The 23,036-nt window shown below is 37.2% G+C and overlaps 1 protein-coding gene across 1 annotated transcript; it reads right to left on the bottom strand.

Moving 5' to 3' along the window:
- Positions 1-2,993: 2,993 nt before the first annotated feature.
- DMC1 (DNA meiotic recombinase 1) lies at positions 2,994-22,773 on the bottom strand (the record flags this gene model as incomplete). The annotated part of the gene is made up of 13 exons (XM_081330537.1): positions 2,994-3,063; positions 4,562-4,678; positions 5,614-5,674; positions 6,193-6,307; positions 7,034-7,107; positions 7,908-7,999; positions 8,735-8,807; positions 9,822-9,863; positions 11,290-11,342; positions 12,137-12,219; positions 18,188-18,334; positions 21,219-21,263; positions 22,717-22,773. The coding sequence occupies 13 exons, from the start codon at positions 22,771-22,773 to the stop codon at positions 2,994-2,996; spliced, it is 1,029 nt and encodes a 342-aa protein (XP_081186663.1).
- Between the last annotated feature and the right edge of the window lie 263 nt (positions 22,774-23,036).

The following is a 23,036-nucleotide window of genomic DNA, read 5'->3' as shown; positions in this document are numbered from 1 at the left end:
ATCACCTCGGTTTGCCGCCTCTTACGCTGTCGGCCAGTCCGATTGTTGCGTAAGATACGTCTCTTAAATTAGCGAGGAAAGAGAAAGGGTTTTCCTACGCTTATTCTCTAGCAGTGATCGCGTACGCTGATCACGCTTCATAGGAGCGATTTAAGAAGATTTCGCTAGGTTGCGCAGAAGCTATCTAAGAACTCTACGTGAATAGCCAATTTTTTTGGGGGGGGGGGTGTATTCTCGAAATACATGTACGTCAAGTTTCAGTGCTAGCTATCTTAAACGCAATGAAATACGGAAGTGCAAGTCCATAGCATTTCCGTTGCCATCGCTAGTTCAGCGCCACATTTTGAGTGGAAAAATTGCCCAGTTTCCTTAGAAACTGGCAAGTTATTGGTGCTCTGCAATATGTAGAGTTTAGTAATCATACTCATCAGCTGTGTTGAACGAAAAGGCATCGGGTTTATAGGACAAATAGTTCCAATATCTATAACGTAGAATTGGTTTCCCCAATAACTGACTCTTTTCAAAATACAGAAACAATTCTCTCCTACACAATTCAGCTTACCTTTCCAGCTGAAAACTATTAGAACGATACAAAGAGTGATTGTAATTACCATTCTACTGTAGGAGGACTGAGCCCTGGGAGGTCTCTCCTCCTCTCCCAGAATTCCTTTCATTTCCACATGCCGTGAGCTGATACTCTACCCCTGGCAGTTGTGCTGGCTTTGTGTTCCTGGAAGTCTTTTTCTTCACAATGGGGTGTGAGGTAGGAATGCCACAGAATGCCGTGGTAGCTACACACTTTCTATGGACTTTCCTATCAATTGAACCGTAGTACATAAGCAAGATAATTTTTCAAGCAGAAGGGTGGTTTTTCACTTATGCTCTATGAAAAGAGGCTGGGATGGGGAGGAAAACTGGTAGCCTCTCAGTATGTGGAACCTGCCCATTAGTCCAGCCAGTATGGCCATAGCAAGACACTGACTGTTATGGCCCAAAATTTTTCACAGACACTAAATAATAGTATAGGGTTTCCTGCCTGAGTAGGGGGTTGGACTAGATGACCTCCAAGGTCCCTTCCAACTTATTAATCTACTGATGCCATAAACACTTGGTTGTTTCGTGTGGGCACTTACTAGATAGATAATGGTCTTGAGGTTCTGTATTGCAGGGCTTTTCAACCTTTTCACAGATTGTACCACTTTTAGGACATGACAATATATGAGTACCACCAGTGCTTAGCAAGATGTCAAAAACTTGACTAAAAAAAGGAGGGGGATCTTGGGTTTTACTGATTAGATTCATTTGTTGTTATAGAAATGGCTAGTTTATAATATTATGGAAAAGTAAAAAGTTGAGGTTCAATTTTAATGCTTCCTTCCACTGCAACAGAGGAAGTCTGTTCTTTTTCTCTTCTCCCCCTCACTTTTTCCCCCTTTTTCCTCCCCATTGTGTCCTACTATTTGCTTTTTTATTTTTGTATTTTATTCTATAATCTGATAAATTATTACAAACTGGAGAAAATAAGGAAAAAAGTACGTTTTAATTTCTTTGGTGGCTGTTCCTTTGCTGAATCTCTTTCCCTTTGCACTGACAAATGTATGATGAATTTATCCATGTTTATTAATATGCACCACTACCAGCTAGCTCAGGGGTCCTCAGACTTGGTACTTTTAAGACTTGTGGACTTCAACTCCCAGAATTCCTCAGCCATCATGGCTTTTTTCCCACCCAAGCCACCTCCTTTTATAGGCTCTCGTCTCCTTCCCCCCTCCCCTTTTTCTTCAGTTCACCTCCAGCTCTGGGGCTGCTTCAGGATCAGCTGGAGCCAGTCAGCTGGAGCCCTGCTGGCTCCTGGGGCTTCTGCCAATGGACAGTCCTGCAGCTGCAGCTGCTTCTCCCTCAGGCTTGGGTCGCTTCTGCTCATTCCCCTCCCCCGCTACACTTCTCTGGGACTGTATCACCTGCCACGTGGTACGTGTACCACAAGTGGTACATGTACCACTGGTTGAAAAGCCCTGCTGTATTGGTCCAATAATCATAGCTTAAAAATCGTATTGTCCACTGCAACTAATTCACAAATGGGAAGTGGGTGCTTTCAACTTCTGACTGCTGCGTTAGAATCTAAAAAGAGAAATAACCTATTCTGGAAGGTCATGCACTTCCAGAACTCCCACTTACGTTCAGTATGTAGGTGTTATTTCCTGGTGAGTGACTCTATTCAAGAAAAGCAGGTCCATACATGAATAATGATCCATATATTGCTTTAACAGAGAACAAGAAAAAAATAAGCCAGAAAATATTTACTTAGATTTTTGATGCTTACTACACATCCATAGATGGAATAGACAATATAATTTGCTTTCAAAGAAAAAAGAGGCAGTTGTTTGATTTTACATGAAGTACATGTATAGGTATTTTAATTATAATTAAGCAAATGTTTAAACTTTGCAAACAATGAATATTCCTTAAGTAAAATCAATTTCCAATTTTTAATTCCAGTCGACTATCTAGAAACTCTTATTTAGAGAGTTGACAAATGTATTTATTTTTAAATGCTGGTCAATTACTTTCAATTGCGATTCATATCCTTGTATACATTAAAGCTAAAATTAATACATTAAAAGTCCTTGAAGTATTTAAGGATCCGTAAAGCATTTTGAGATATTTTCTATAAAAATGTTTTCAATTCTTATGACCTCTAGACTTTTTCCAGACCTTTAAAACTGCAGTGCATTGGTACTCTAATTCTAGTAGAAATTCCCTGCACAAAATTAGTGCTGTTATGAAAAGGATGGTTACACATGATTGACTTATCCTGTGAACAAAGAAAATATCCTTAGCAATATCAAAAGGTAACATTTCTAGCAATCATATTGCTGCCCCTCAAATTTAACTTTTCTAAAGTTGAAATAATAGACATAAGTAACTAGGAACTAAATAACATTTGATATAATTTGATGGGAATCTCCCAGTTGTTTATCACTAAGATCAGCCTACTCTTTAGCATCTCCTATTCCTCCAGCGGTTATTGCAAATGTAGCTTCATTTTCAGGCATTTCAGGACTGGGGAAAAAACAAAAAATCATTCTTTTACTTTCTTTTTGGAATTGTGTAAATAAATAGAACTGGCTGCAGAAATCCAGAAAAACACTATAAAGGTAAAGGTTCCCCCGCACATGCGTGCTAGTCGTTTCTGACTCTAGGGGCCGGTGCTCATCGCCAAAGGCGCACGGAACGCTGTTACCTTCCCACCGTAGTGGTCCCTATTTTTCTACTTGCATTTTTACGTGCTTTCGAACTGCTAGGTTGGCAGAAGCTGGGACAAGTAACAGGCGCTCACTCTGTTACGCAGCACTCGGGATTCGACCCGTCAAACTGCTGACCATCTGGTCGACAAGCTCAGCATCCTAACCCACTGAGCCACCGCGTCCCTTAGAAAAACACTAGATGGGGGCAAAAAGTTAGTCTTCTGTATCATTTTGTCCCCATATAGTGGTGGGCTTTCTGCACCCCAGATCCTATAACCTATACATGAGGGGTCCCCAACCCCCGGGCTGCGGCCTAAGCGACTAAACTCTCATTCTGTATATGGAGGGGAATTGCCTACCCTGCCTCAAAAAAGAGCTTCTGTTCACTTAACAATCCATGTGGTTGCTTAACAACAATCCATGTGGTAGTTAATGAGAACTGAATTGCAGTTGCTAAGTGAAGCAGTCGTGGGTGTCTTGCTTAATGGTTACTATGACTTAACGACCAAAGTTTTGGGCTCAGTTATGGTTGCAAGCCAAGGACTACCTGTATGAAGGTCAATGATAAAAGGATTGTATCGAAAGTTACATTATATTATGCCCCCATCTGCAGAGTTTTATATTACTTTCATATAAACCCCTTGGAGGGGGAAATTTTATCTATGTTTCTCTATTTTTTTTTACAATGTTTATGATGGGTGGTGTTTTCAGTTACATTGAGTACCAGACATTGAGATAACCAGTTTGATCTTTGAAACCATACTACTGGTAATGGGTAGCATACAGTTTCTTGAGAAGGATGAAAACTTGCTGAAAAAGCAAACATGGGTGGCTATATGTAACAACATGCTTCTGTCCAATGTGTAACAAAGTTAGAGTTGGAGATGTCAGGAGAAGCATAAACATTTAATGCCACAGAATTGGGTTACAAAGAAGTGTATCATAAAACAAGAAGTGATAGTGTCAAGTATAAATGGATAATAATTCTCTTCTTGGTATCATTATTATGATTATTATTACTCTGTTGTTTTGCATGTACACTGAGAGCTTATACACTGGAGACAAATTCCTTCACACTTGGCCAAATAAATATTCTACTCTACTGTATTCTATTCTATACAGCAAAGTATACTATAATGTATACAAAGTATACAAATGTATACAAAGTATACAAATGACTACATTAAAGTAATTTAGTCATATTTCTGAATTTTTTTACAAACTCATTTAAAAACTAGAACCCAAATAAGATACAATGATAACATAGAATATGTTGAAGTATAGTGTACTGTACCAGTCAGTTTATATATTACCTATCATATATTTTGGCAATACGTAATTCTCCTCTTCCCTTTCGCAAGCTAATCCTCGTTGTAGAAGCATGAGCAAGGATATGGCCTCCAATGGGTTTCTTGGGATCAGCCTGAAAGCTACATTAAATAAAGATATAGCTGTTATATTCAAAGTGGGAAATATGGCCCTAAATTCCTGAAAATCTTGAAATAATATTGATATATAGTTTGCCATGAGAAATAACAATATTAACAAAATAACTTTCTTTTAATTATTGTGTGTTTGTCTGTATGCCTTTAGATGAGTGTTGCTTCCTTCACACGTTCCTACAGTTTGACCACTATACTAAGCACTCACTTTCTCACTCATTAACTTTATTAATGTTGGACAAAGAGGGGCAAAAACATAAAAAATAATAACCAATCACTTCTCAATTTATAGCACAAAACTGAATCTGAATACAAATGACAATGTGTACAACAGAACTAATGCTTGACAACTATGACAATGTTGCTTTGACTCAACATTCTTTCCTATTTCTGAAACTGACCCATCAACTACTATCTTTATGCAGGGAACCAGGAACACATCATTTGCAAGTAAGCTCTGGTAGCAAGCTTGCTCTGAACTTAAAAACTAAAAATAATCTGTAACGGGAAAACAAGATACTGTATGAGTCTCGATCCCTTTCAAGATCATTGAAGGAGAATTCCAATTGGTCCAATCTGAGAATCCTCTACTCTAAATGCAAATAACAGCTTTAATAGGAGGACTTTTCTCCACATGAGGCAAGAGAAGTAATTGCATTGTGCCCAGTTTTGCTCAGTAACTTTCATCTCATTTTCCAAAATACTTTTTAACATATGCATTTTAAATATAAAGACCCATTTAAACTACATATCTAGTTTGGACTGTTCAGTCATTTTTCCTATTTAAATTGACATTTAGATGAACTATTTTCCTAGAATCCCTTATTAGTATGGTTCTAAAACCTTTTTCTATGGTTTAAAAATATCATTTAAGAGATCCTATTCATGTGACTTAAGAACAACATTAATAATAATTTGCTTACGTCATGGTTGCTCCAGGATCAGAGGTCATTTGGTTAGTCACAAACACAGCCACATTATATTCTGCAGAAGGAAAATTAGGCCAGAAGGTGCGATAGACATAAAGAGAGAAAAAAAAATATTCTACTAGTATTCTTTCCACAATTTTTAAAAATCATTTCGAATAAACTATGCTTATAAAACTCTCCACAATATGGAAACAGCACAAAGACCAATTTTAATTACCTATACAGATAAAATAGTATTATGGAAAGTTTTCTAACTTTCAGATGTGTGGACATCAAATCTCCAATTTCCCCATTGCTGAGAATTCTTGCAGTGAAATATATATGTGGTAGATGCCAAGATTGAGAAATACTAGTTAAAAAAACAGCAGTATCAACTTAAACCAGATCGTTAAAACCAAATTAAAAGTTGTTGTATAGGTCTAATTAAAAACCAGTGTCCTTGTGCGGAGTAGAAATTTGCAGAAAGGACTAAAAATGCTCCATCTCTTATGTCTGTCAGTCTCACTGGGACTTTCAAAAGAGAAAACAGATTACATAAAATCATGTGTTTAACCTGATAAATATTTCTCCCACCTTCTGATATTTTCTGAAGTCTTGAGAGCATCTGAGCAAGTTTCTGTTGCCTTTCAGCTAATTCCCCACGACCACTAAAATCCACACGAAACAGTGCCATAATGGAATCTATTATCTGTACATTAAATGTAAAAAAGACATTTGTTCATGAGAATAAGTTATTTAAAAGATTAACATTAATTAAAGGAATTGAAGAATTAGTACTGCTTTATAAAGCCTTAGTAAGGTCACACCTGGAATACTGCATCCAATTTTGGTGACTATATTACAAAAAGATGTTGAGACTTTGGGAAAAGTGTGAAGAAGAGCAACTAAGCAACTAAGGCCTGGAGACTAAAATATATGAAGAACAGTTGCAGGATTTGGGTTTGGCTAGTCCAGAGAAAAGAAGGACTAGAGATGACATGATAGTAGTATACCAGTATTTGAAAGGTTGCCACAAAAAGGAGGTGGTCAACTTATTTTCCAAAGCACCAGAGGGCAGGACAAGAAACAATGGATGGAAATTAGTCAACCTGGAATTAAGAAGAAACTTCCTAACAGTGAGGACAATTAACTAGTGGAATAGCTTGCCATCAGAAATTGTGGGTTCTTCATCACTGGAGGTTTTTAAGAAGAGAGTAGACAGACACTTGGCTCAGGAATTCTGGGAGTTAAAGTCCATGAGTCATAAAAGAGCCGAGGTTGCCTGCCCCTGGTATAAGGTCTTCTGCTTGAGTAGGGGGTTGGACTTGAATACTTCCAACGTTCTTTCCAGCTCTATTCTGATTGATTGATTGACTGACTGATTGATTGATTGATTGATTGAAGCATATAATAATCAGGACTATAAAATATATACCAGTAGTTTGAAGATGCCAGGTTCCTCATGGAATTTGCCAGCAACATAATCAAGTAGTTCCATTTGATGCTCACCTTTCAATGAGGAAATAATAATAACACTTGTTTTAAATCAGAAAAAAGTACTTACTAGATAGACCAAGATGTATTGTAGTTGAGTTCTGTTACAACAGACATAACTAAATCTTTAGTATCTTTAGCTCATTATTTTTAAAACATTACTATAAAATAATTCCAAAAGAAGCTAAATACTTAATGAATATTTGAAATCCTCTTGAAAATTCTGCAAAGCATGGTATTTAATATTCATTTCTAGCTCAGGTCACATTAATGTATATATATGCCTAATTATAAATATTGCCTATAATTCTGCAATATTTCCATATAGAAGTCATGTGTAATGTCATGTTCAGACATTTGATGTAACTTACCTAATTTACTTAAGAAGATCTAATTGACTTTGTAAAGCTTGCAAAAATACGGTCTTATCACAATTACTTAAAATAAACATTTAAAAGTTTTTATACAGAATATTAGAAAAGAAAACTAATTAGCTTTATTACATGAATTTCCTTAAGAAAAGAGTCCCCTGTGTGTTATAAACAAACCTCACTGTACAAAATTCATATAGTGCAGTGATATGGTTTCAGGGGAAGGCAATATAAATATTTCTTTCGGGAGGAGAAATAAACTGATAGATACTATGTTCAGATTTGGGGAAATTTTATAACTCAATCTTATGTGAAAAGTACCCTGACTATATTCAAAACAGAAACACGAATTTAAAAATAGACATAATTCCAGTGATAACTCATTGATGCATAATTGTTCCTTAAAGTGAACAGGATTTCTGTGCCACCTTCTTGCAATCTTACTAGTATAAGCCCGTGCATACAATACATTGTCAAGAACTGCCTCATGATCTGCATTGAAGCGATCAGCAATGTCACGTAAGCGGTCGGGACGACTGGAGTTGTTTCTTAGTTAAGGTATCTGATTTTTAATTCAGTTCTCAGATATATAGTTGAAGCCCATATTTAAAAACAAATATCTCCTCAAAATTGAGCACTTCCAGATGCTAATTTCCCCCCTCCCTTTTAGTAACCATGTTCTTTTGATTGCCAGATGTTACTTGCAAACTAGTCTTGATGCAATGCAAATTTCCAAAACTTACAGGCTAAAAATATATTTGTATTTTTACCTGACTTGAAGGACAAATTAAATTCATGTTCCATTAAACTCATCCTGTGTTTATGTGTTTTCCCATTTTAGTGACTTCTCGCCATATCACCTGCTTTTAAGTTTCTTGCATGTAACATCCTGCCTAACTTAGGGAAGTAAATTAGTTGACATACTGTTTTCACAACTTTGGATTCACCTTGATTGACCACATGAAGATGTTCTCCATGAGTTCCATACTGACAAACCTCATGGTGGAAATGCTTGTGTCTTGAAAATTGGGAGAACAACATATAGAATCCAACTAGGTATTACAATACATTGCAAATGAGTGGCAAATGGGAAGACCTCTCCACTGCATTTCATATAGTAAATTTGTTAGCGTTCACCTTCTCCTGTCTATACATTAAATGTCTCTTCTGCTTATGCTGTACCATAAATTCAAATTTAAAATGTATTTATTAACACTGTATAGGAAATCCTTTCACCGTGTTCAGTCGACATAATAATATATTCAGGATACAATGTGTTTTCTGTGTCAATGAAAATAATCTTCCCTCCTGTATATCCATTTGCTCCTGGAAGTTGGGCTGTCACTAAATGAATAATAATAGTAACAAATTTTCAAATATCCAAAATTGAAGGGTTACTGTCAAAACAATGAATGGATTTTACATTAAATCTCCCTTTTTCTATGGTCTTCTGTATCAAAAGCTCCATGCTATTATGTTAAGTAGGCGTAAACATCAAAATGAAAGAATTTAATTTATTCTAAAATCATTTTAGATGTGGCATTTCCCAGGGTGTATGAGTACTAATGGTGGTAAGGCCATCATATAGATTTGTTTTTGTTATTGTATTTTATATTGGCTATATATGTATATTTTCTTCCTTGTATGTTGTCTTAAATTCTGTACAAATAAATATTTGCAGGTAAAACGGGACTGGAAATATTGCTGCAGCCTTGGATGAAACTGAGAATATTCTAGTGGTATAGGTACTGTTTCCTTCACACCCACCTTGTATAATATGGTAAAATGGAAAACTCTGAGGATGCTTTAAAATGGATGTTGTCAGAAACAATGGAAGAAATCTCATCATATCAAGTATTCTGACCTGTTGACATTCCAGCTGCATACCTAGTATAATCTGCTTAGCCTGGCTGCTCTTCTTTCCACCAGTATGGAGATTCTGATAAAGTTCTGAGCCTGAGCATTTAAAACATTTCTTCTATTGTAATGATTTTGGAAAATACCTCCATGTAGATGATATTGCTAAGAAACATGCCACACCAAGACTAGAAGGCAGTTCCTATAATTCTTTCTCTCAGAATATGGCTGCTTTAAATACACGGTATATCTCATTTCTTTGTAATGTGGCACCTAGGGACTTGCTTTCATACTAAGGAGTCAGAAAGGCTGAAGGCAGGATTAGTGTTATCCTTACCAAGTAAGAGATACAATCCACCACTGTAAAGAAGAAAGTGATTTCTTCAGCTACTATGATATTTAGAATGTTCACACATTGTATGGGTTTGATTTTAAATACCATCAGCATATTTTTGCATATTGAACATGCAATTTTCAATATAACTATTACTTGTTACATACCACAAAGAGTATGGGAAAGTTGAGTTTTGCCTGTTCGGAATTCTATAAAAACAAAAATTTAAAAAGTGAAATATTGTAAATAAGGGAAGTCCGTCATGCAAGGATACATTAGTTAGTTAGTCCAAAGTTTATTGTTTTTGTTTCAAAGACTAACACAACTACCTCTTTGAAACCGTATCTACTGGCACAAAATCTCCAGTGTTCAGATGAACTCCCTTTTATAGGGATGTATGTATTTATTTAACAGCGTTCCGTGCGCCTTTGGCATCTAGTCATGCCAGCCACATGACCACGGAAGACGTCCTCGGAGAAACGCTGGCTCTTTGGCTTTGAAATGGAGATGAGCACCGGCCCCTAGAGTCGGAAACGACTAGCACACATGTGCGGGGTAACCTTTACCTTTTTTAATGCATTTATATAAAAACATTATTTATATTCTAACAGAAGGATTGATTGTATTTGCATGATAACATACAGAATGTCATTATCCGAAAAAAACCACTCAGTAGGGACATTTGATGCAGAGAGGAAAATGGTTTGACAGAAATAGACAGATATGGTTGAAATATTCTTGAAGTCTGAGGAAGAAGATAGTATTCAGAAGTGATTTAGATAGTCCTCCTGATTCACTGGGGTATAAGAAGAAAGACTGCAAGATTCTGTTATTGAGTATAGCTTTAGTCATCCTGTGAAGTTGATTTTCAGGTGTGGTCTACCTAGTGCACAGGTCTGCAACCCGCGGCTCCGGAGCCGCATGCGGCTCTTTCAGCCGTCTCCTGCGGCTCCCAGTCCTCTGCCATGTGCAGTCCAAAAAAAAAGGTGAGACTAAAAAAATTCAACCAATCAATTCAAATATGCAGGGTAGGTGCATATCTCGCCTTGGCTCCACTCTTCAGTCAAACCCTGTTCTGCGCATGTACGCGCATGTGCACACATTTTTTGCGGCTCCCAGTTTTTCCTTTTGTGAGGGAACCGGTTGCGAGTGGCTCTTTCACTGTTTCAGGTTGCTGACCCCTGACCTAGTGGATATCTACCTAGTATATACTTGAAGTTCCACTCAATTCAACTAGAAACTACATTTATGAAGTGATACAGATTTCAAATATTTAAAAATATTTACATATTATTAAGATGGTATTAAATCATTTTAATAATGGATTTAAAGGTTTAAAGCAGCTTTCCCAGTTAGGCATGATAAAGATGCTTTAGAATGACTACCACGAAAATTCACAACCCAAATATCTTCAGGGAATTCTACCCAGCCTGAATGGTATCACATTAAGAAAACTGATCTAGATTATAAATTAGTTTATGGTATATCCCGGAATACAAAAAAGGCATAGCTCTTTCCATTTCTAAAAAGATTATGACTTTTAAATATCTACATACAAATCAAAATACAGTGCCTGTTCAATATACTTACAATTCCTATAGCTTTAGGGAATTATTCCCTAATATTTTCACTAACCTCCAAAGGCTTCTGTGATAGCCATGCTTTCAATCCCACCACCTAGGAGTTTACTGGAAGGAAGAAAAAAACTTAAAATCATGGGATGTATAGGAGTAAGACTGACCAAGCCAGGGAGAGGAATCAAACAAGGAATTAATCTGGAATTCCTACATGGACAAAAGAGGGCAAAATCTGACCTCCCCTAGGAATGCCATTGAACCTTATCTAGTCTCATGCAGATTCCTGCCTATAGGCTTGAGCAATAAAACACCTAATTGAACTCCTAAGTGAACTCTTCACATGTGGATCTGATTGCTTGCATCTGACAGAATGGGAGCTGATGGAGTGTGTATCTAGGATGCTAGGAATAATTTATTGCTTAACAGAAAAATGAGATTAAAAATGTAACTTTAACAATACCAAGAGATGGTAGTAAAATCAGTTGTTTACTTGATATGTGATATTACAAAAGAGGGAACTAAAATAGAGTGGATATTAATCAAAATATTCCCTTTTGTTTTTTTCCAGAACTTTATTTATAATCAAAAGAAACCATTTAAATTTATTAAACTTGTACCCCATTACAATCTAGTGATTCTCAGTTGTTTATATAGTATAGTTTGTTCTTTAATAGGCAGACTAGGTATCTTCTGGTCCATTCTCTAACAGTTTTTCATTTTACCTAATAGAAGTGTAATCTCTGGGACTAAGATTACATGTCAGGGGCACTGTTGAATGCTTCATTATTGTACTGGGAGGCAATAAAGACAGTCAGATGAAACTAAATTAGAATCAAAACAATAACAAAAGTTTAAACATGAAGGAAATGAAAAAAATAGGGTTATGGGGCTGACAGTTTACTAACTCGAATTCCTGGCTTCCAGTGGTAATATGGAATACCATCTTTCGCTTCTCACTATACTCAAAAGCAGTCAGAAACCCTGGTTCCTGGGGAAAAAGTTGAAAATGTTTAATATGTCTTGATGTCACTGTCATTTAAGATTTGTAAATTGCTTTATACACTGAACAAATAATGCAAATAATAAAAGCAAACAATTATATTATCTTTGATCAAAACTCCTAACCATGTAATAGTGATAGCAGTATATAGGTAGTCTTTGCCTTACAACTATTTAGTGACCGTTCAAAGTTACAACAGCGCTGAAAAAAGGGACTTGACTATTTTTCACATTTAACTGTTGCAGCATCTCTGTAGTCACATGATTAAAATTCAGACATTTGGCAACTGACTCACATTTATGATGGTTGCAGTATCCCAGGGTTATGTGATCACCTTTTGCAACCTTCTGACGAGCAAAGTCATAGGAAAACCAGATTCATTTAACATCTGTGTTACTTACTTAACAACTGCAGTGATTCACTTAACAACTGTGGCAAGGCAAGTCGTAAAATTATTTATCATCATTAAATCTGTATGGGTTTGCACTACGCCAGTGTACAACTTGGGGGGGCCTCCTAGACCGGAAGGGGAGGACTCAACACCGCTAGCTCGACATGGCCAGTAGGGGGCGCCACTGAATCCAAATTACTTTAGAAGAATTTGCAAAAACCAATTTTGTCACAAACTGTCCATTTTAAGAAAAATGGTTAAATGGGGAGAATAGGGAAAAAGTATTAGTACCTGGAGGCTATGGGGGCCTAGACTGGGAACAACAGGGTCTGACTGAACCTTGGCAAGACCGAATGTGACTGGGTGAATGGACTTCAAGATCTGGGGCTTTGACAGCTGAATAGGGTAGCACTACCCCAGACAGACCTGGTCTGCCACTTGGTTCTCCTGTACTCAGGACTCCTGCTGAAAAAGCAGGTGGCAGGCGGAGCTAGGAGAAGTCTTTGCACAACTTTGGGTTGTGTGTCAGTTGTGGCCTTTTCTGGATCAGGTGTCCCTGCACTCAGTCATTCAAGCCCTGGTCATCTCATGCTTAACTACTGGAATGTGGCCTTCCATCCTTCCGAGGTAGGTAAAATGAGGACCCAGATTGTTGGGGGCAATTAAGCTGACTTTGTAATAATGCCGCTTGGGGGGTGTATGAAAGCCCTAATAAGCAGGCATATACATAGAATGAAGGCTACTGCTAAGCTTGTAAGCCGCCCTGAGTCTTCGGAGAAGGGCGGGATATAAATGGAATTAAAATAAAAATAAATAAAATAAATGGGGCTACCCTTTGTCGTGGAAAAAACCAATAGAAAAGACAACAGACAGTAACACAAAGACAATTCTTACTTTAAGATTCAGAGGTTTATTTTCTACTAATTTGGAACATAGTATATTAACATAGCATTACTTACATCAATAACCCATTGCAATGAGGACCAAATGGCAATAGCAGATTCCAATAGAACAGCTATAGACCAATGGCTCCGAGCCAGACTTTAACCAATATTTTTATTTATTTATTTATTATTTATTATTTATTAATTTTATTTGTATACCGCCCTTCTCCCGAAGGACTCAGGGCGGTGAACAGGGCAGTACATATTAAAAGACAAAATACAAAAATTAAAAAAGATTAAACAAATGCCCACGAATAAGTTAAAACACATTAAAAAAGTAGGTTAAAACACATTAATAAAACCCAACCCCATCCCATCAGGCCAGGCCAGCTTGTTCGAAGAGGTAAGTTTTTATACTTTCCTTCTACCTACCACCCACTCATAATTTTTGCTTTGCACTGGCAGTCCCCATCTGAAACTTCTATGCATCTGCTACTTCCTCTTCCTCTTTTTCTACAGTTAAAATATGTAAGTTTCAAATATATATAGAATTACATACTTTGCAATATATATTTCTACAGAGCTCAGCAGATTGCAAATAGCACATTCTCATTGTGACACAGCATAAAGTTCAAAGTTAAAGCTTTAAATCACAATTATGGAGCCTATTTTATGTTTGCTCATTCCTATCCTATTAGATGCTAAGGGGCTATATTTTTTATTTCCCACAGTCCCCACTTCTTGTCCATAAGGACAACACACATAATCAGTAAACAATACGTAAAAAGCAAATCACATCCTTCATTTAAGATTAAGGAGGAAAACTACTGTAATTAGTAGGCGTTACAGTTACAAAGGAAATAAAATGCTCCAAGCAGACCGAAAAGTAGAGGATCTGTGCATAGGAGCGTTATTAAGATCACCTGCAAGCAAGGCAACATAAGTAGGATCCTCTGCAGCTGAGGTGACCGCTGAATGCACAGAAGACCTAGCAGAGGGAGGCCGAAAGCTAGCTGAATGTAAAGAGGGAGAACTGGACAAAGAATTGACGGCAAGGCGAGCAGCAGCAGCAGCATGGACACTAACCGTCATAATGGGTACTGGAGAGGAGATAGGAACAGCAGAAGAAATGCATCTCTTCTTAACTATGCAAAAAATCAGATATAGAAGGAAAAGGACAAAAAGAACAGATAGCAAAAAGAACATAATCTGGCCTCCCAGACCAGAAAACATTTTAGAAAAGGCCCTAAAAAACCTATGTCATTAAAATCGCCAAAAGGAGAAAGGGGTCCGTCTTTGTAATTCTGTACTGCTTGCTGTATTTTAGCAATATTACGGAATAGACCACTGTTGCCATCAGGAATGTAAACACAACATGATGAACCCACAAGCTTACATACACCTCCTTCATTGGCTAAAATATAATCAAGAGCCAAACGATTCTGCAAAACAGTTGTGCGAATTGCAGTGAGTTCAGAACCAATAATGTCCAAGCTGGAAGTAGTGGTGTTAGCCAATGTTTACAACAGGACAGAGAATCGTTTGCATTCTTCCCATACCATATTAATGCCTAATTGGGTAATACAGTGCAAGTCAGTGTCAAATCTTAGTGCTTTTTGCTAGTTTTTCTGAGGAGCGAGAAAAGAGAAAAGAAGTATCAAACCAAAACCAGGAAAGTGGACCATGGACTGCATTTTTTATGCGGACACATGGCAAGGGATGAGCTGCACTTCACAAAAACGGAAAAATGTACTCGGAAAAAGACTGGCCCAACTCATTAGAAGGGCTTTAAATTAAAATTGAGGGGGAAGGGTGACCAATCAGCAGAATTTCTAGAACACAAAACCAAACATAAATCCCAAGAAAACAAAACAAATCAGGTAGGGAGTGATGAGAAAAAAGAAAAAATCAAACAATCAGGAGATCCAGGAAACATACCCATGGACAGACATAAAAAGTTTTAAATGTTTATATACTAATGCTCAAAGCTTGAAGAACAAACAGGGTGAACTAGAAGCAATAGTACACAAGGTTGGGTGTGACATAGTTGGAATAGACAACATCACCACCAGATGGATTTGTAGCTGGCTGACAAACCATACTCAACAAGTAGTCCTCAATGGTACTACATCCACATGGAGACAAGTAAGCAGTGGGGTACCACAAGGCTCCGTCTTAGGCCCAGTACTCTTCAATATCTTCATCAATGACTTAGATGAGGGAATAGAAGGGGAACTAAGCAAATTTTCAGATGACAGTAACCTGGCAAGAATAGCTAACACCCCAGAAGACAAGCTCATGATTCAAAAAGATCTTGACAAACTTAATCAATGGGCCCTATCCAACAAAATGAGTTTTAATGTGGAGAAAAGCAAAGTTTTACATTTAGGCAGGAAAAATAAAAAAATTAAGTACAGATTAAGTGAGACCTGGTTCAAAAACAGTAACCGTGAGAGGGACATTTGAGTTCTAGTGGATGATCACTTGACTATGAGCCAGCAATTTGCAGCAGCAGCCAAAAAAGCTAATACAATCCTCGGTTGAATAAACAGAGGCATAGAATCAAGATCACATGAAGTATTAATACCGCTTTATAAAATCCCAGTGAGACCACACCTGGAATATTGCAACCAGTGTTGGTCACCATACTACAAAAGAGATGTTGAGACTTTGGAAAAAGTGTGAAGAAGAGCAACTAAGCAACTAAGGCCTGGAGATTAAAACATATGAAGAACAGTTGCAGGATTTGGGTTTGGCTAGTCCAGAGAAAAGAAGGACTAGAGATGACATGATAGCAGTATTTCAGTATTTGAAAGGTTGCCACAAAGAGGAGGTGGTCAAATTATTTTCCAAAGCAACAGAGGGTAGGACAAGAAACAATGGATGGAAACTAATCGAGGAGAGAAGCAACCTGGAATTAAGGAGAAACTTCCTAACAGTGAGGACAATTAACCAGTGGAACAGCTTGCCTCCAGAAATCATGGGTGCTCCATCACTGGAGGTTTTTAAGAAGAGACTAGACAGTCACTTGTCTGAGATGGTATTGGTTCTATTGCTAGAGCGGGGAGCTGGACTAGAAGATCTCCAAGGTCCCTTCCAGATTCTATTCTATTCTATTCTATTCTATTCTATTCTATTCTATTCTATTCTATTCTATTCTATTCTATTCTATTCTATTCTATTCTATTCTATTCTATTCTATTCTATTCTATTCTATTCTATTCTATTCTATTCTATTCTATTCTATTCTATTCTATTCTTCTATTCTATTCTAAATGCTTGCCTAGAAAATGTGGTATATTCAAGTTTAGTGAATCACATACAGATAGTCCTTGACTTATGACTAGTTGCTTAGTGATCATTCAAAATTATGATGGATCTCCCCGCCGGAATTTACAACCTAGATTTAAAGTTCCAATGGCCAAACACACACATACACCCATCTGCAGTTATGTGATTGTGTTCTTTTGTATGTTTTTCCGAAAACCAGCATTTACCGGTACTTCTAGTTTTTTGCAAAACTAGTCCCTAGAGAGCCATTGGTTTGCTTAATGACTGTGGTGTTTACTTAATGACCACCACAAAAAAGTAATTAAATCTGCTTGGTCACATGGATGACCTAATTTATAACCATCACAAATTACGACCATATTGGAGAGGCTTCATTAGTATTGTAACTCGATTAAACAATACTTATTAGTCTTTTAGTTATTGTAAATTCTATAAATACAGATATGTTGGTTATTACTACTGTAATATTTATATTAATTGTTTCTATAGTATAATGAAGAATGAGTGAGAAATGTTGGAAAAAGCAGAGAATGGGCAAAAGTCATCAAAAAGTTACAAACAACAACGTAAAAAAATAGGATCAGTTGGAAAACTGGAAATCAGAACTAATGGGAAAACTCAAGGCTAAGGAGATAATGCTGTAATAACAACTTTGAGATTCCCAAGAAAATGGCTGAAAAATGGCTAAAGAAAAAGAAAATGGCTAAAGTGTAGCTAAGAAATTCATTAAAACTTACAATTAATCAAATTCCAAGGGACCAACATATGTCACATAAAAATTTCATCCAATGTTGCCAAACAGGAAATAAAAATTCATTATAGTCATTGTTCATTTGTAATCACTGTCCATAGATTATTTGTTTTCAGAAGTGCTTCTCTTAGAATATATTGATTATACCTGTTTAACTGGTTTTAAATTATATTGAAAGTAATGAAGACTTTTATATATAGGTAGTCCTCCACTTATGGCAACAACTGAGCCCAAAATTTCTATTGCTAAGCGAGATATTTGTTAAATGAATTTTGCCCCATTTTGCGACCTTTTGGGCCAAAGTTGTTAAGTGAATCACTGCAACATGGTTGTTAAGGGAATATAGCTTTCCTATTGGCTTTGTTTGTCAAAAGGCTGCAAAGGATGAGCATATGATCCCGGGACACTGCAACCATCATAAACATGAACCAGTTGCCAAGCATCCGAATTTTGATTATGTGACCATGGGGATGCTGCAACAGTTGTAAGAGCGAACAATGGTTGTAAGTTATTGTTTTCAGTGCTGTTGTACCTTTGAACAGTCACTAAATGAACAGTTGTAAGTTGAGAACTATCTACATTCTCAGGCTTCCAGTAAGAAATAATTACAAAGAAAATCTTGAGGGATAATTTGCTTACTATAAGTTTGTTGGCTGCTTCTTTTATCTTCTCTACTTTGGCTTCAGAAAGTCCCTTCACATTACATAATGCCCGCTTAGTTGTCATCTGAATGCCTTTGATTGTGCAAATTCCTACTGATTTTAGCTTCTTAATATCTGCTACATTCTATGAAGAAAATAAATATGGTCTAAAGTAGTGATATTAATAAAATTTTATATTTGAAAACTTAACCATATTTTTATCAAAATGAGAAGAATTTGTGGTAATGCTGGTAATAATTTATTTTAAAATATATATTTTTTATTAATTAAGTAAAAATTAAGAAAAAATAAAACAAAGGAAAAAGGAAAGGAAGAGATCCATAGCATAATTTCAATCTTATGTTATCTTAATCTTTAAAATTAATATTATTATTACTGTTGTATAAGCTTTACATGGATGTCAGGGTTTAAATGAACAGTCAAAAGGTGAGACTTGATATAGTGATTTTTAAAAAATGGAAAAATGTGTCTTTAAAAAAAAATCAAGCATTTGTTCTTTTTTTTCCTGGTAATGATTGGTTTTTGTATAGCATTCACTATATGATAATCATGAATGCAGCATTATGTCCCTCACTACAAGGGGGAAGTAAAACCAATTAGCAACTCAGAATATAGAACAAAACCAACCTCAAATATTGGAATTCCCCTTTTGTAATCAATTATAAGAGCAATGAATTTATTGCAAAAGAAAAAAAAACAAGGTACCTAGCAAGGCTCTTATAATAACATCTTGTAGCCAGGATGTTGTTACGAAGAACACCTTTTCTCATAAGGCCACTTATCTCAATTTAGTAGACTTGGGATGGGGTACATACTATACTGATTTATGCTGGATTATATTATTTTAAGTATATTTGGTAATTACCCTAGTGAGATTTTTAAAGCCAGTTTTAAGGAATATACATTGAATTCAAATGGTGGCTTTATAAACCAGGATCCTCCAACTAAATATTACTTTGTAGATGTTTTGGTAGCAAACACCCCAAAATATTCTATCATCCCTATGTGTGGGAATTAAAATAGTCCAACACATCAGGAAAATACTAATTAGATTGCTGATACCACATTGGCTGCTGTGGCAATATTAGCATGTTAAGAGATAGACCTGAAATTAGTTCAAGTCATATTGAAAAGAGTAATTTTCCTTGCTCAAAATTCAGGATATGACAATCATGTCTTAATACAGGGTAATCCAACCTAATAAGAGTTTACCAACAGTGAGATATAGGAATATTAAGCAGATGAGAGATTTTGCATTTGGAAGTCAGGAATATACTATAAATCTGAAAATAATCCTAGTTAGACAGATGACAGACTAGCTCCTTGTGAAAGCATTCCTAATTTGTATGTTATGTTTATATTAGCTACATACTAAAGGCCATGTGCTATAACAATATGTACAAGCTGTGTTTTCCAAGTTCTTGAATACAACTTATTTTCTGTCAAGAGCTATATTCCTTTGTAGGTAATCCATTGCTTTCCAAGGCCAAATACTGGTGGAGATTCAGCACCATTTATTTTTGCAAAGTTCATATATTTATGAACCCTAAGTATTTGGTCTTTTAAGATAATTACTATAGAGGATTATAATTTGTATCTCAGTTGCAGGGTAAATACTTCATAGGTATCTTCAATGTTTATTTTTTTCTGACAGAGGCAAAACTCTGTTCTGAAATGATATAGCTCCAGAATCTATCTATCTATCTATCTATCTATCTATCTATCTATCTATCTATCTATCTATCTATCTATCTATCTATCTATCTATCTATCTTCCTTCCTTCCTTCCTTCCTTCCTTCCTTCCTTCCTTCCTTCCTTCCTTCCTTCCTTCCTTCCTTCCTTCCTTCCTTCCTTCCTAAACTTCTTTACAGCCCATCTCCCTCATAGAGGTGATACATCTAAATTTATATACAAATTTAGTAGACAAAGGGTTTGTACATTGTAAATATTCTTTGGAGTGATGTCTTGTGTCTTGTCAGCCTAATCTTGCCAACACCAGGTGAAACCAGTGCTGCAGATTTCATCCTTCTTCCACCAATAAATGTGTGCAGGAGGCAAAGTTATAATCCTATATGCATAGGTTCACTGCTATAATCCATACATCAAAAAAGGCCTGGTCAGGAAAAGACAGTTTTATCTAATAGTTAAGGTGCCAGGCTAGAAACCAGGAGACTGTGAGTTCTAGTCCCACTTTAGGCATGAAAGCTGTCTTCAGTTATTTATAAAAAATGGGGTTTTTTAAAAAAATCTAATACGTAAATAATTAAAAAGGTAAAGGTTCCCCCGCACATGCGTGCTAGTCGTTTCCAACTCTAGGGGCCAGTGCTCATCTCCGTTTCAAAGCCGAAGAGCCAGTGCTCATCCGAGGACGTCTCCGTGGTCATGTGGCCGGCATGACTAGACGCCAAAGGCGCACGGAACACTGTTACCTTCCCACCGTAGTGGTCCCTATTTTTCTACTTGCATTTTTACATGCTTTCGAACTGCTAGGTTGGCAGAAGCTAGGACGAGTAGCAGGCGCTCGCTCTGCTACGCGGCACTCGGGATTCGACCCGCCAAACTGCCGACCTTCTGATCGACAAGCTCAGCGTCCTAACCCACTGAGCCACCGCGTCCCTTACGTAAATAATTACTTGCCTTAAAATATGATATTCCCTTTACAATATTTATTTATATCAAGTATTCTTTCTCACACCAGCCATTCTCTCCCTCTCACATGCAAACCACTTTCACAAAGATAAGATAAAGGCAAACATATGCACAACCTCCTCCTTTAGTACAAATAGAAGAAGAAAAAGTTTTAAGATAAATATAATTGAAAACAATAAAAGAGACAGAATCATGTTTATGTGTATCAAAAGGGTTTACATCTATTGAGAAAACATACATTTTTGTTCTCGTTATGGTATTGTAATTTTATATCGGGCTTTTCAAATTAGAATAAAAATGTAGGTTGTCTTCCCTCAACTAAATAACCAGATGTGGATTAATCCCTGAATGTACTTACAATTCCATGCTTCTGTAACAGATCAATGTCCTGGAAAAATGATTCCTGTAGCATGAGGACAGAATATTGGTTATTTTATTTATTTACATATTTATATTCATATTTTAAACTGCTCATCTCCCCCAGAGAGGGATTCTTCACAGAGTACAATAAACTATAACCTATAAATAAAACCTTGTATAAAATTTAAATTACAGTAAAAACTTTTAAAATTATAGAATAATGACAAACACCAAAAGGGAAAAAAGAAAAAAAAATCCTAAGATGGTGATGCCAAGATGGTTTTACAGATGTGTGTATGGAGAAGGGGGGTTCTCATGGGACTAGCCAGCACCACAGTTACATGTTCTTCTGTGCCTCCCACTCAAGGCTGCACAGCCAAGTTTTAGCCCCATTACAGAAAGTCAAAATACTGGGGGGTTGGTTTCCTTACCTCTGGCAATAGGATGTTCCATAAAACAGGGGCAGTGGCCAAGAAGGCTTTCTTCCTAGACCCTGCCAATCAAAATTCTTTCACTGCTGGGGCCTACAGTGTACTTTCTCTGCCTGACTGAGACAGGCTGATGAGGTGAAGCTGGTTCTGTAGGTAATTTGGTCCTATGCCATGTAGGGCTTATAGGTGATGACCAATACCTTGAATGGGACTCAGAAGAAAACAGATACCCAGTGCAATTCATGGAGCAAGTGTATTATATATGCCCTTCTTTGGGCACTTGATATGGCCCATAGGGCCACACTCTGCACCAGTGAAACTTCCAAATACATTTCAGGGATAGCCCCATGTAGAGCACATTGCAGTAGTCCAATTGAGAGATGACCAGGGCATGAATGACTGAACATAGAAAGGCATAATTGGTGCACAATGTGGAATTGGGCAAAGGCACTCCTGGCCATGGCTGCCACCTGCTTTTGAGCAGGAGTTGCAAGTCCAAGAGGACCCCACAGGTTATGCACCAGGTCTGACTGGGGTAGTGCACCTCCCCAAACCTCCCCAAACTTCGGCAGGTCTCCGGACGGCGGCGGCTTGGGAGAGGTGCACGCGATCCTGGAAGCGCCGAAGCAAGTCCTCGGTAAGCTCCGGGCAGTCACTTGCTTCGCGTCTCCTGAGGGAAGGGGGGGCGACTGGAGCGGGCGTGTTTCCTCGCCTGCTGGGCGCCGCGATTTGCCCGGGGAACGCGCGGGCCCCGAATGGCAGCGTGGAGCGAGGAAGCGGACAGCCAGGGCTTCCCCGAGAGCCGCGGCCACACAGGGTATTCCTGTGTATTCAGGCTTGCAAAATGGCGGATCGAGCCTCTGCTGGCGGCAGAGGCTTGCAGAACGGCGGATCGGCTTATACTCGAGTCAACAACTTTTTCCAGTTTTGGGGGGTGAAATTGGGGGTCTCGGCTTATACTCGAGTCGGCTTATACTCAAGTATATACGGTATATATAAATTTATTATTTTCTCAAGGGATAGCTTACATTGAAAATTACTACTGAACCAAATATACTTCCATACCTCTTCATCTTGGTATCCTAGTTCTTCCTGTACAACTTGGTCTTCTAGAGATTTCATTGTGAAAACAGAACTAATAGAATTCAGTCAGTGCTGCAGAAATCAATTCAATATTGCTAAAAAGCATAAATAAGGTAATTATTTTATGAATTTTTGATTTTTACCATATTATGCTAGTCTAGAGGGGGCTATGTAGATTGCTGAAATACATAAACTCAGATAAATTTCATTCAAAAATAAATATACCATCCACTACTACAGTGATCTGAGCTTTGAATCATTGATTTAAATCCTTTCCAAGTAGAAGATTCAAAAGGAGAAAA

Source organism: Vipera berus (assembly GCF_964194415.1).
Source record: "Vipera berus genome assembly, chromosome: 6".
Classification (NCBI taxonomy): Eukaryota; Metazoa; Chordata; class Lepidosauria; order Squamata; family Viperidae; genus Vipera; species Vipera berus.
The sequence above is the reverse complement of the archived record's forward strand: the minus strand, read 5'-3'. Positions and strand labels throughout refer to the sequence as shown.